Genomic DNA, 15,544 nt, shown 5'->3' on the forward strand with positions numbered 1-15,544 from the left:
CAGAGCGATGGTTCTCAAAACAGCATGCTACTGGCACAAAAACAGAGAGGAGAACCAATGGAGCAGAATAGAAACAAAGGAAGGAACCCACATAGATACAGACAAATAATCTTTGACAAAAAAACAGACAACAACCCATTCAAATGGGAATGTCTCTTCAATAAATGCTGTCAGATAACTGGTTGATAGCCTGCAGAAACAAAAAGATAGACCCACATCTTTCACCATACACTAAGATCAAATCTAACCTACATCCAGAAACTTTCAAACATTTGCAAGAAAATGTTGGAAATACTCTGCAAGATCTAGGGGTAGGTCCCAACTTCCTAAAAAGGACACCAAAAGCAAAAGCAATCAAGAACAGAATAAACAAATGGGACCTCATCAGACTAAGAAGCTTCTGCACAGCAAGGGAAACAATCAACAAAGTAAAAAGGCAACCCACAGAATGGAAGAAGATTTTTGCGCACTACGTAGGTGATAGAGGGCTAATCTGCAGAATACACAAAGAACTACAAAACAACCAAAATACCAAAACAAACAAGCCACTCAAGAAATGGGCACAGAAAATCGGCAGTCATTTCACAAAGGAACAAACCCAAATGGCAAATAAACATATGAAAAAATGCTCAAGTTCCCTGGCAATAAGGGAAATCCAAATTAAAACATCAATGAGGTACCACCTGATGCCAGTGAGAGTGACCCACATGAAGAAATGCACCAACAACACTTGTTGGCGAGGGTGTGGTGAAAAAGGAACCCTACTCCACTGCTGGTGGGGCTGCAGGTTGGTACAACCTCTATGGAAATCAGTATGGAGAATATTCAAACAACTGAAAATCTGCATACCATATGATCCAGCAATATCACTTCTAGGAATATATCCAGAACACCTGTTTTATGAGAAACCAACATGCATCCCTATGTTCATAGCAGCACAATCAGTAATTGCCAAAACATGGAAGCAACCAAAATGCCCATCAACAGAAGACTTGATAAGAAAGCTATGGTTCATCTACTCCATGGAATGCTACTTAGCTATTGAAAAAAATGAAATGCAGTTGTTTGTGACCATTGAGCCCAATGGAAACCATCATGCTAAGGGAAATGAGCCAATCCCAGAAGGTTAGATACCACATGTTTGCCTTAATTTAAGATGAAATAATGTCAATATGAAAAACAGTACCTGTAAAATGTAATATTATCTCAACCTCAAGCAGCCTATCTCACAAGCAATAAGATATTGTGAAGCAACCAACGAACCAACAATAATTGTGAGTCAGACTGCTTATGATCTACATCAAAGAATTGTAAAGCCTAATATGCTTTTAATACCTTATGTCATTCCGCAAGGGCCTGGAGGAGAGGAGCAATCTTCCATCACCCTAGAAGGTGAGCTGAAGATGTGAAATATTAGTTGCTCATCACTAGGGTATTGAGGATTTCTCTGCACATCCCTCCTAAACCTGTTCTGCACCTAAACTGTTGACATATGTCCTATTGGAGTTATAAGCCAGTCTAGACTACCCAGGAAAAAAAAGCCAGGTTCAGCAATAATATGCTTCAATGCTGTAAAAGGCCAAATATTGTAATGAGAATAGACACAAGACAGCTGGATGTAATCTATAGCTATTTAAAATGTATAGAACCCTTTCTATATAAACTAAAATTGAAGTGTCAATGAGGTAGTCACAGGATGTGGTTAAGTAATTGCATTTATTTTTAGCACATTAGTTACTCAATGCTATGTCAAAAATTCCATAACGTTATAAATTGTTGCTGATGGTATGTTGGAGCTTTTAATTAATTGGGAGGATACTCTGCTGGCTCTGCCTTCGGGCCAGAGCAGGTCTCCCTAAGAAGCTGTTGAGCTTGGACAATAAGATGCTGGACTCTATGTTTGGTATATGCTTGCAATGAGAAAATCTCAACTGAACTTGAGCTGTGGTTATGCAGCAGGGTGGAGGAGTCCAGGATGGGGGGAGGGCTTGGGGTGGGGTGGGGAGAATTCCAGTACCTATAAAATTGTGTCACATAATACAATGTAATTAATAAATAAATTAAAAAAAAGAAAAACAGTGGTAATAACAGTGGCATCTTCCACTTGGAGAGCTATTCTAGCAATGCCTTCAACAGTTAATTAGATTGAATCTAATGATAGAATCTTTACAGGAAACAACCTTTAATAGAATAAGGATTATTTTGTTGTAGCATTGGACTTGAAAAAGTAATATAGCACAAGATATTTTCATTTAACTGTTACTCTATGATGCTGTATGAATTATTAATTGAACTGTGTCCATAGAAGTTGCAAATTTAATATACAGAGAATGCACTGTCAGTGTTTCTATTTAATGATCCAGAGCTGAGGAGACATGTGCTGTTACAGGTGTTGGTGTCCTTTGAAGATGTGGCTGTGGACTTTACCCAGGAAGAATGGCAGACAATGGACAATACTCAGAGGACCCTGTATAAGGAGGTGATGCTTGAGACCTATAACAATTTGCTGTCCTTGGGTGAGTGAAGTTCTGTCATGCCTAAGCAGAACACTTCTGTATAGTTTGCTAATGAAAGAACAGTTTATAAAATGCAGTAGTTGGTAGGACTAATGGTGATTTCAAAAAATCTGCATCATTCTCCATGAATAGGGTACTCAATGACAAAGCCTGATGTGGTCTTCAAGTTGGAGCAAGAATCAGTACCATGGACAGTGGAGAAATCTGTCATGCAGAGACTTCCAGGTCAGCACATAATGGACAGGGGAATTGATACATAGCTCAGTAAATGTTGACTGGAATTATATTTGAGTTTTGCTTTGAGTTTCTTCCAGAAGGACAGCTGGTGAGACACAAGCATTGTATAGTCTCCATGTACAGGTTTCTTCTAGCAATTTGCCAGCCTGTCACCATAAATCTGGAACTATATATGGGTTTTTCATGATCTCAAACATTTGAATCACATCTGCCACTTCCCAGGATACATTTTCAGGAAGTTGTTTTTAAAGCAGAGTAGCCAGGAAAAGACGAACTAGAGCTAAGATAGGATGTAAGATACCCCAAGCCTTAGTTTGAATTTTTATTCCATATTTTCTGTCATATCCTGCTTTAAGTTAAATACGCAATCTCAACTAATTGAAATTTTTATTTAAAAAAATGGGTATTAAGTTAAGGCATTAATAGGTGAGATGTAATGCCTATTTAATACTGCTCATAAATGTCCACATTTCACTAATATTAAAATGTGCTGTATCTAGAATGGCAACAAATCTCATTGGCTTCACTGGAAATTTTGAAAAGAAACATTTAGATGTGATTCATAGATATGGTTACTCTTTTGCTCATTTCAGATCCCCATGGAAAGAATGAGCAGCTTGGAGCTAATCAAAAAGGTCAAGAGATAATCTTCAGGCAAGTTGTAATCACAAAAATTATAGAATAACTGAAAAGAGAGCTGCATTGTCACAAAGATGCTTAGCATTAGCTCTGGCCATAGTTGAAACACAATACGAAAGGGAAATTTGCAAAAATGAGACTTGAGAAATAGGGTTTCTTTCTTTCTATTTCTTTTTTCATTTTCAGACAGAAGTTTTATTTGCAAAGTGAACAGATGAATATAAAAGCAGAGGGAATCAAATAGAATTTCTTGGGATAGAGCCAGAAGATGATTTGCTGTTAAATGGAGACAGCAAAATTTTTCAGAAGGCTCTCAGATTTTTAAGTGTGCCCTGAGCATTCCTTGTCTGGACAGGAACCTGTGGATAAGACACTTCCCTTTGGTTGTCTCTCAACTAGCAAGGAAATAGCTGCTATTACACAGCTTCCAATGTACACTGACCATTCTATGGCTGTTCAGCTGTCAGTGGTAGGAAGCCACATGAGTGACAAAGTTGAAGAAACTGGCTTTTGCTCAACCCGTGTATGAAGTATAGAGGAGGTCATTGAAGGCCCACATAAGTCATTTCTAGAGATCAAACCCGAGGGAATGGCATGGTAGCTTAGTGGCTGGCCCTCACCTTGCAAGCACTGGGAACATATATGAACACTGCTTTGTGCCCTGGAAGCCTCACTGAACATCCAGCTCTCTGCCCTTTGCCAGAGTCCAGCTCAAGTGAAGTTCAGAACTTAAGAAGGGTGCTTGGAGTAGGCATAGAAAATAAATGGACCACTACAGTTTCAGGATCATAATGGACAGTGTGAGAAAGCTGTCCTCTTTATTTTGCACAGAAGTCTTCACAAACTCTGGCACCTAATTTTCACACCTGGTCAAGCAGAAATTCCTAAGGATAGTTCTGCCAATTGTTTCCCCTTGAGGCAGGATATCAGCCACACTAATCCTGTTGTCAAGAAGTTCTCAATAGATGGTACATGTCAATCAGTAGCACATTCTATTACAATCCTGATTCTACAACTTACTCTTTTTTTATTAATTCATTAATTACCTTGTATTATGTGACACAGTTTCATAGGTACTTGGATTCTCCCCACCCCTCCCCAAACCTTCCCACCATGGTGGATTCCTCCACCTTGTTGCATAACCATAGTTCAAGTTCAGTTGAGAATCCCCCATTGCAAGCATATACCAAACATAGAGTCCAGCATCTTATTGTCCAACTTACTCTTGAAACGGTTAATGGAGGAAGTGCATCACAGAAGGAGGGACCTAAAGATTAGTGAAAGAGGGAAAGAATAGATTTCCACTACATCTAGGGACTTAGCATCCTTGATTAGCATATGGTCAGTGTGGGAGGACAACCCTAAGCATAGGTTCCTGCTGCCTGTAAGGACTTAACACTCTTGATTTTCTTTTTTCTTTTTTATTTTTATTATTCATTAATTACATTGTATTAGTTTCATAGGTACTGGGATTTCCCCCACCGCTCTCCACACCCTCCTCCATGGTGGATTACTCCATTCTGTTACATGACCACAGGTTAAGTTCAGTTGAGATTCCCTCCCTGCAAGCATATACCAACCATAGAGTCCAGCATCTTAATGTCCAGCCTAGTTCAATGGCTTCTTACAGAGACCCTTCCAATATACCATCCACAAAAATTTACATCGTTATGGAATTAATTGACATAGCAATGAGTAACCAATATGTTAAAAATAAATGCGGGTTCTTAACCACCTTGTGTGACCACCTCATTGACATTTCAATTTTAGTTTACGCATAATATATAACATAATATTCATAAAATAACATGTTTTACATAACATCATATCCTCTTAAATTAAGGCAAACGTATGGTATCTAACCTTCTGGGATTGGCTCATTTCCCTTAGCATTATAGTTTCCAGTTTGGCCCATTTGGCAACAAAGAGCTGCATTTTGTTTTTTTTTTAATAGCTGAGTAGCATTCCATGGAGTAGATGAACCATAGCTTTCTTATCCAGTCTTCTGTTGATGGGCACTTTGGTTGCTTCCATGTTTTGGCAATTACTGATTGTGCTGCTATGAACATAGGGATGCATGTTGGTTTCTCATAAAACAGGTGTTCTGGATATATTCCTAGGAGTGCTATTGCTGGATCATATGGTATGCAGATTTTCAGTTGTTTGAATGTTCTCCATACTGATTTCCATAGAGGCTGTACCAACCTGCAGCCCCACCAGCAGTGGAGTAGGGTTCCTTTTTCACCACACCCTCGCCAACAAGTGTTGTTGGTGCATTTCTTCATGTGGGTCACTCTCACTGGCATCAGGTGGTACCTCATTGATGTTTTAATTTGGATTTCCCTTATTGCCAGGGAACTTGAGCATTTTTTCATATGTTTATTTGCCATTTGGGTTTGTTCCTTTGTGAAATGTCTACCCATTTTCTGTGCCCATTTCTTGAGTGGCTTGTTTGTTTTGGTATTTTGGTTGTTTTGTAGTTCTTTGTGTATTCTGCAGATTAGCCCTCTATCACCTACGTAGTGCGCAAAAATCTTCTCCCATTCTGTGGGTTGCCTTTTTACTTTGTTGATTGTTTCCCTTGCTGTGCAGAAGCTTCTTAGTCTGATGAGGTCCCATTTGTTTATTCTGTTCTTGATTGCTTTTGCTTTTGGTGTCCTTTTTAGGAAGTTGGGACCTACCCCTAGATCTTGCAGAGTATTTTCAGCATTTTCTTGCAAACGTTTGAAAGTTTCTGGATGTAGGTTTAGATCTTTTATCCATTTAGATTTGATCTTAGTGTATGGTGAAAGATGTGGGTCTATCTTTTTGTTTCTGCAGGCTATCAACCAGTTATCCCGACAGCATTTATTGAACAGACCTTCCCATTTGCCTGGATTATTGTTTTTCTTTTTGTCAAAGATTATTTGTCTGTGTCTGTGTGGGTTCTCTTCTGGTGTTTCTATTCTGCTCCATTGATCTTCTCCATTGATCTTCTTTGTGCCAGTACCAGGCTGTTTTTTTTTGTTTTGCTTTGTTTTGTTTTTTGTAAGATTTTGTTATTATTGGAAAGCCGATACACAGAGAGGAGGAGAGACAGAGCGGAATATCTTCCATCCGATATTACACTCCCCAAGTGAGCCGCCACGGGCCGGTGTGCGCCGATCCAATGCCAGGGACCAGGAACCTCTTCCAGGTCTCCCACGCGGTTGCAAGGTCAAAAGCTTTGGGCCGTCCTCGACTGCCTTGCCAGGCCACAAGCAGGGAGCTGGATGGGAAGTGGAGCTGCCGGGATTAGAACCGGCACCCATGTGGGATCCCGGGGCATTCAAGGTGAGGACTTTAGCTGCTAGGCCACGCTGCTGGGCCCACCAGACTGTTTTGATAACCACTGCCCTATAGTATGTCCAGAGGTCTGGAACTGTGATTCCCACTGCCAACTTCCTGTTCTTCAGGATGGTTCTTGCCATTCGTGGATTTTTGTGTTTCCAGATGAACCGTTGAATCATTATTTCCAGTTCCATGAAGAATGTTTTGGGCAATTTGATGGGGATTGCGTTGAATGTTTATATTGCCTTTGGCAATATAGACATTTTAATGATATTGATTTTACCTATCCAGGAGCATGGCATGTTACTCCATCTTTTGAGGTCTTGTTCAATTTCTTTTTTAAGTAGTTTGTAGTTTTCCTCAAATAGGTCTCCTACATTTTTGGTTAGATTTATTCCCAGATACTTCATACTTTTCTCTGTAATTTTGAATGGTATCTTGCTGGATAGGTCTTTTCCATCTTGGGACTGTTTGCATACACTATGGCTGTTGAGTTTTGTTCATTAATTTTGTACTTCTTCGTTTTCTATTTGGATTCCTCTGATTTCTTTCTCTTGTCTTATGGCCTCAGCAAATACCTCTAGGATTATGTTGAATAGCAGTGGAGAAAGTGGACATCCCTGTCTTGTTCCAGATCTCAGTGGGAAGGGTTCCAGTTTTTCTCCATTCAGTATGATGCTGGCATTTGGTTTTTCATATATTGCTTTGATTGTGTTGTGGATTTTTCTATCTATGCCTACCTTGGTTAGGGTTTTTAGCAGAAAGTTGTGTTGGATTTTGTTGAAGGCTTTTTCCGCGTCTATTGATACTATCATGTGATTCTTGTTTTTCAGTTTTTGGATGTGGTGTATCACATTTATGGATTTCTGAATGTTGAACCATCCCTGCATTCCAGGGATGAATCCTACTTGATCTGGATGAATGATCTCTCTGATGTTTTCTTGAATTCTATTGGCTAGGATTTTGTTGAGAATCTTAGCATCAATGTTCATCAGAGAGATAGGTCTGTAGTTTTCCTTCTCTGTTGGTTCTCTGTCCGGTTTTGGGATTAAGGTAATGTTGGCTTCATAGAATGAGTTTGGAAGGGTTGTTTCCTTTTCTATTGTTTTGAAGAGTTTGTAGAGGATTGGGGTTAGTTCTGTTCGGTATGTTTTGTAGAATTGTATAGTGAAGCCGTCTGGGCCTGGGATTTTCTTTGTTGGGAGGTCTTTAATCACTGATTCAATCTCTACTTCAGTTATGGGTTTGTTCAGTTCGTTTGTTGCCTCTGGGCTAAGTTTTCGCAGGTGGTAGAAGTCTAAGAGCTTTTCCATTTCTTGGTGGTCTTCTGATTTGTTGGAGTACAGTGCTTTGTAGTATTTTCTAATTATGTTCTGAATGATTGCAATGTCTGTTGTTATGTTGCCTTTTTCATCTTTGATGCTGTTAATTCTTGCTTTCTCTTGTTTTTTCTTTGTCAGTCGGGCCAGCGGGGTGTCTATTTTGTTTATCTTTTCAAAAAACCAGCTTTTTGATTAATTTACTTTGTGTATGTTTTTTTTTTTATTTCTATCTGGTTGATTTCCTCCCTTGTTTTGATGATTTCTTGTTTCCTGTTGTGTGTGGGGCTCATCTGCTGCTGCTTTTCCAATTCCTGGAGGTGTGTGTTTAGTTCCTGTATTTGGTGCCTCTCTTGGGCCTTGACATGAGCTCCAATTGCGATGAATTTACCCCGTAGCACTGCTTTGGTGGTCTCCCACAAGTTTTGGAATGTTGTGTCAGAGTTTTCATTGGTTTCCATAAATTTTTTGATCTCATCTTTAATTTCTTCTCTGATCCATTGTTTGTTTAATAGCATATTGTTCAACCTCCAAGAGTTTCTGTATTTCCTGGGGCATTTTGAATTGCTGATTTCCAGTTTCATTCCGTGGTGGTCTGAGAGGGTACATGGTATGATTCCTATCTTTTTGAAGTTACTTCGATTTGCTTTGTGTCCTATCATGTGGTCGATCCTGGAGAAGGTGCCATGCACTGCTGAAAAAAATGTATAATCTGTGGCCTTAGGATAAAAAGTTCTATAAATGTCAACCAAGTCCAGTTGTTCTATTGTTTGTATGAGCTCTGTTGTTTCTTTGTTGAGTTTTTGTTTTGTTGATCTGTCTATTGTTGTTAGCGGGGTGTTAAGATCACCCACTACTATTGTGTGCATATCTACGTCTCCCCTTGAGTCTGTAAGTAATTGCTTCATGTAGCTAGGTGTGTTGGGATTTGGTGCATATATGTTCACAATGGTAATTGCTTCCTGATGGATTAATCCTTTCACCAATATATAATGTCCTTCTCTGTCCTTTTTGATGTCTGTAAGCTTGAAGTCTGTATCATCTGAAATTACGACAGCTACCCCAGCCTTTTTTTCTTGTCCATTGGCATGAAATATCTTTTTCCATCCCTTCACTTTAAATTTCTTAGAGGCTTTTCTAGTTAGATGTGTCTCTTGTAGGCAACAGATAGTTGGATCTTGTTTGATGATCCATTCCATTAATCTGTGCCTTTTGATTGGTGAGTTTAGACGATATGTGTTAAGAGTCAATATTGAGAGGCTGCGATTTTTGCCCTGCCATACATATGTGTCTTTGTGGGTGTTGGTGTCTGTGTAATTATCCCTCCTTGTGTGGACTTTAGTGGGGAGATCTTCCTGTTTGCTATCTTTGCTTGTGGTTTGCCCCTGGTTTTTCTGGATTTAGCACGTTTCTAAGGAGATTTTGAAGAGTTGGTTTTGTGCTGGCATATTCTTCGAATTTCTCTTTGCTGTGAAAGTATTTGATTTCGTTCTCGAATATAAATGAGATCTTTGCTGGGTACATTAATCTTGGTTGACAGTTGTTCTGTTTCAGGATTTGGAAGATCTTTGTCCATTCTCTCCTTGTTTGTAGGGTCTCTTCAGAGAAGTCAGCAGTGATTCTGATTGAAAATGTGATCTTTTCTCTGCTTCGTACTTGTCTCAGGACTCTTTCCTTGTCCTCGTTGGAGTTGAACTTGAGCACAATGTGTCTGGGTGAGGATCTGTTTGGATCATATCTATTGGGAGTTCTCTGTCCATCCTGGATTTGGGCTGGGTTCATGTTTCAAGTGTTTTGAAAATTTTCCTGTATAATTTCGTTGAGCACCGTTTCCATTCCTAATTCTCTTTCTGCTCCTTCGGGAAGTCCCATAATTCTGATATTAGATTTTTTTAGGTTGTCTTTCATCTCCTGTATGGTCGTTTTGGCTTTGTTCAGGCTTGTTTCTAGCTGTTTAATGAGCTGGGTACTTTCATTTTGTGTATCTTCAGTTTCAGAGATCCTCTCTTCTGCTGTATTTATTCTGTTAGTTAGGCTCTCAACTTTGTGCTCTAGGTCAAGGATTTTGTTTTTGACTTGCTGTATTTCTGTAACTATGTGGTTCTTGAATTCCTTGAAATCTTCCCAGTTCTCATTGTCTCTGACAGCTTTTAACATTATTTTTTTTAAATTCCTTGTCTGGTAGAGCTTCCATGTCTTCATCTCGCATTTCCGAAATAGATATTGGCTTTTGGTCTTTTTTGTTGGTGTATTGGCTCTCTTGTCCGGATCATTACCTTTTCTAAAGTTTCTTCTCATTGTGTTATTGTTTCTTGTTGATTTCGGGGATGTATTCTCTGATTTGTTTATCTACAGCTTCTGGTCTCTGTGCAGTAGTTTGGAGTAGCTGTTAGTTTGCTGCTTCCTTTTAGTTTACTTTTGAAGGAGAATTTCTTTGACTTGTATTGGAGACGTTTGGTGAGGGGGATAGCTATATCAACCCCTGAATGTCTATAACCCTCTGTAGCTTGGTTTCTCTAAGGTCTGTTGGTTAGACCTTTTGTCCTGTGTGCGTCTTCAGGGATAGAGCTTAGCAGCAGCACTTTGTAGCTTCAGGGCTCCTTGTCTCTAGTTTTGGGGCAGATTTTAGAAGGCCCCCAGCACCCCTCAGGCCTGTGGGAGAGTATGTGTCAGGCCGTCGGGGACTCTAGCTATGTGTATCTTAGCCACTGTTTCAGGGCCTGCAGTTGTGGAGCTGCCCAAAACTTACCTAATGTGAAAATCAGATGCTGGTGTGCTGAGGGGTTTGCCCAGAGGGATTCCTCAGAGGAAATGAAGTTGCACTTCCTGCCTCTGGCACCCGCCTCTGTGGGGCCACAGGCATTCAGCAGTGAGAAGCTGTGCTGGCTTGCACCCCAGATGCTGTTGTTGTGCTGGGGTGATTTGCCGAGGGGGCTCCCTCAGAGGAACTTAAGCAGCACTCCCCGCCACTGGTGCATAGTGCTGGCACCCACCTCTGTGGGGCCACAGGTGTTCAGCAGTGAGAAGCTGTGCTGGTGCGCACCCCAGGCATTGTTGTACTGAGGGGTTTTGCCGAGGGAGATCCCTCAGAGGAACTGAAGCAGCACTCCCCGCTGCTCACGCCCCGCTGGCACCCACCGTCAATACTCCTTTTCAACTGAGGAGTACCAGTTCTTGCAAGTGCACCAAGACCTCGAGCCAGTCAATCCTGCCCCAGTGGAGCCCCACCCTCAGCGCTCACTGAGCTAGCACCACCATGCAGGCATTTAAAGTATCCAAGCCAGGTGATCTGAGGCCTGCCACACCTTCTACTCACAGGATTCACAGACCCAGGACCCATTGCACTGGACAGCCAAGGATCCAGGCCAAGCAACATAAACCGCCACACATACAGCCACTGGGGCTTATAAACTGGGCTTATCACACAACTGTGCCCAAGGGCCCAGACAAGGCTACCAGGGCCCCACTGGATCTCCTGCGCCCAGGGATCATGTGTCCAGCACCAACATCCCCCTGTCTGCCATGGCTTGCCTCCACTCATTTTCCACCAGCATGTATTGCAGCCTGGCTCAGTCTAGTCTCCCCCAATTCCACTCCATGTTGCTGTTTGCTAAAACCTATCCAAGTACAGTCCATCTGAATATTTTGCTGGAGTTAAGCAGTGGCTGGGGAGTATGTGAGTGTGTGGTTGTGTTCCTCTTTGTGCAGAGGCATGAGGTGCCAAGGGTCATTTCCAGAGGTTTAGTACAAACATCTTGGAATCTTCGCTTTGCTCCCTTCAGCCTCATAGCTCTTGTATAAGAGCAAAAATTCTTTTTCAATTCCCATATTGTTCACTGAACCAAATGTTACCAGGAAAGCTCAGTGATTGTTTCCTTTAACATAGTATAGAAACAGATAATGAAAAACACTTGTAGACCAAATTTTTAGAGTTAATTGACCAGTTGAACTTGGAACAGGAGAGGGGGAAAGTTACTCCCTGGAGGGGCTCTAAGATCTGGAGCTTTTTGAATGGAGAGAAAATGATGTCATAGTTTATTTTAAATTTGATTTTCCCACAGGAAGCCTAATGAAATACCATTTGAAAAGAAGCATGCCTCTAATGTCCCTGAGAACAACCTCGAGAGTAAGGAAATTCTCAGTCAGTTTGACAAGATCCAGATTTGTCAGCAGTCCTTTGAACACAATGGAAATGAGAAAAATTTCAGCGGGAAGAAGATAGTCCTTATGTGTGAGCAAGTTTATCCCAAAGACCCATGTAATCAGCAACCTGTCAGTGTGGGAGAAGCAATTCATGTTGGCTACTATAAATCTTGCCTTACCACCAAAAAGAGAACTGACACAGGAGAATATTTGTATTTGTCTAATGAAGGTAAAGGAAACACGTGCCAGAAGTCAGAACTCATTAGAGATCAGATCCTTCAAAGTGCAGAGAATCCGTATGAATGCAATGAGCACAGTAAAGCCTTTCACCAGCAAGTATCACTAAGTCGGCAACACAGACTCCACACAAAAAAATCTTATGAATGTAAGGAGTGTCGAAAAAAGTTTCCTCGTATATCAAGCCTAATCATACATGAGAGGGTCCACACAGGGGAGAAATCTTATGAATGTAGGGATTGTGGGAAAGGCTTTTCTTATAAGCAACACCTCATTACACATCAGAGAATCCACAGTGGGGAAAAACTTTATGAATGTACTGAGTTTGGAAAAGCTTTTCTTCATAAGTCAAGAATAATCATACATGAGAGAATCCACACTGGGGAAAAACCTTATGAATGTAGTGAGTGTGGAAAAGCTTTTTCTGATCAGTCAAGCATTAGATCACATCAGAGAATATACACAGGGGAAAAACCTTATGAATGTAGTGAGTGTGGGAAAAGGTTTCCTTATAAGTCACACCTCATTAGACATCAGAGAATCCACACTGGTGAAAAACCTTATGTATGTAGTGAGTGTGGAAAAGCTTTTATTCGTAAGTCACACCTCATTACTCATCAGAGAATCCACACTGGGGAGAAACCTTATGAATGTAGTGAGTGTGGAAAAGCTTTTTCTGATCAGTCAAGCATTAGATCACATCAGAGAATCCACACAGGTGAAAAACCTTATGAATGTAGTGAGTGTGGGAAAGCTTTTTCTGCTAAGTCAAGCATTAGATCACATCAGCGAATTCACACAGGTGAAAAACCGTATGAATGTAGTGAGTGTGGAAAAGTTTTTCTTCATAAGTCAAGCATGATCATACATCAGAGAATCCACACTGGGCAAAAACCTTATGAATGTAGTGAGTGTAGAAAATGCTTTAGTTATCACTCAGTTCTCATTAGACATCAGAGAATCCACACAGGGGAAAAACCTTATGCATGTAGTGAGTGTGGGAAAGCTTTTTCTCAGAAGTCACACCTAATCATACATCAGAGAATCCACACAGGTGAGAAACCTTATGAATGTAGTGAGTGTGGAAAAGCTTTTTCTCGGAATTCAAATCTAATGGTGCATCAGAGAATCCACACAGGGCAAAAACCTTATGAATGTAGTGAGTGTGGAAAAGCTTTTCTTCATAAGTCAAGCATGATCATACATCAGAGAATCCACACTGGGGAAAAACCTTATGAATGTAGTGAGTGTGGAAAAGGCTTTCCTTGTAAGCCACACCTCATTAGACATCAGAGTGTCCTCACTGGAGAAACACCTTATGAATGTAGTGAGTGTGGAAAAGCTTTTTCTCAGAAGTCACACCTAATCATACATCAGAGGGTCCACACAGGGGAGAAACCTTAAGATTGTAGTGCGTATCTTCAAGCCTTTACTTACCAGACAGGTTTCATTCAACGTCACAGTATCCATACATGATAAGAACCGCATGAACATAATGAATGGAAAATCCTGTTGCAGGCAGTCAAGTTTTATTAAACATCTAAATTCATGTGGGAAAGCAGAAATGTGTTACATGTGTGTTAAAAATCATACACAAACCTTTTCAGCACAGTGCAAAGCATACATGCTTCAATAAGTAGCATATTCACAGACATGATCAAACACACAGCATTGACTAAAAAATCATTTTCTGAAGTCAATCAATAGCAGAGTCACAGACCTCAGAACTACAAAAGCATGTCAATCAAAAGAGTGGCCACCATAAACCTGTTATGGTGTGTCGAAGCTTACAAAGTGAATGAAAAAGCAACCATTAGCAAGAGTGCAAATACAAAATATTATAAAGGGGCAACGGATGTGTCAAAGCTTACAAAGTGAATTAAAAAGCAACGATTAGCAAGAGTGCAAACACAAAACATTGTAAAAGGGGAATGGATGTGGAAACATTTTGAAAGTCTCAGCAAGTGTTAAATAGTAAACATAAGCAGTATCATTTTATTTCAGAAGAGAGGGTATTTGTTACTAAAATAATTAAGATGCAATTTGTGATCTCTCTTTGTTTTGAGGTGGTAAATGTGAATGCTGTTTTCAGATTAAATGTTAATAATAAATGCTCAGTATGTACCACTTGTTTCAAAAACCATCTTTGTCATTTATGCATTTATCTTTTTTAGAATCACAAAATTCCTCATCCTATTATAGAACTATATTGTAACCACAGTTATCAAATGATGCATGTGGCAGTTGTAATGATAAACACCCAGATTTGAAGGATGAATCTTTTCTAGAGGCAAGATTTTCTTGTTATACCTGGCCAAGTGTGGATCCTATTTGGCCACTGTCTCTCCTTGAATAGTAAGTATGGGAGATCACTCCTGCATCTCTGCCAGCTTATCTGATACAACACGTCATAGGCACATGGCACATTGTGTCTCTGAGGTGAAGCCCTGGCAGTGGTCTCAGCTAACAGAAACTCCATCTTGGCCTGCCTGTTCACTGGGCATACAGAGCAGTAGGCTGTATCTCAATTTCTCTGTCTCTGCAAAGCTGTGCTAGAATGTCCCTGATAAGCAACTCTAAGTAGTTAAGTACAACCCTCATCCTGTTTACCAGTCACACGTAATGATCATGATCAAAGGTATAGCTTTCAGCCTTGGTGCTAGCTTGTCTTGGTCTACCTGCAAATGACCTAAAACACTAATGTATCAACCCTGCTTACAGAATGTAACTGGTGACTTGATTAGAGTGTCCTGAGAGATAGGCATGCCTACTGGCCAGTTACAATAACAGTGTAGGGTGGGAGTACTATTGAGACCACCCTTCTGCCTTCCCCCTCCACTGTATATATGCTTGTATTATCTTTCCAATGCATCCCTCACCAGTTTCTCTCTGGTGGTTCTGCAGCCAACCTACACCATTGTCATGGCCCTCAAGAATCTTGAGGAATGCTGGTCAAAAAACAACCAAGACTCTAGGAGGAATATCTCAGAGACAAAACAATTGTCTGACATCAGATTCTTGGAGTTCCTCTTTCAGGTGGAGTTTATGTGTTAGCTGCCACCACTACTGCTCAGATTCACACTGATTTCACGTATCATGGCTTCTCACAGTAAGTTTCTTGCCATTGTATGAGCTCCTTGATGC

The 15,544-nt window shown here is 40.5% G+C and overlaps 1 protein-coding gene across 1 annotated transcript in view; it reads left to right on the forward strand.

Moving 5' to 3' along the window:
* Nucleotides 1-13,804, forward strand: part of LOC131483360 (zinc finger protein 260-like) — an 88,722-nt gene extending 74,918 nt beyond the window's left edge. The window contains exons 7-8 of the mRNA XM_058681294.1: nt 2,390-2,516; nt 12,393-13,804. Coding sequence (XP_058537277.1) covers nt 2,390-2,516; nt 12,393-13,804 — 1,539 coding nt within the window. The remainder of the gene's footprint in view (nt 1-2,389; nt 2,517-12,392) is intronic.
* Nucleotides 13,805-15,544: the final 1,740 nt, after the last annotated feature.

Source organism: Ochotona princeps, chromosome 25 (assembly GCF_030435755.1).
Source record: "Ochotona princeps isolate mOchPri1 chromosome 25, mOchPri1.hap1, whole genome shotgun sequence".
NCBI classification, from domain to species: domain Eukaryota; kingdom Metazoa; phylum Chordata; class Mammalia; order Lagomorpha; family Ochotonidae; genus Ochotona; species Ochotona princeps.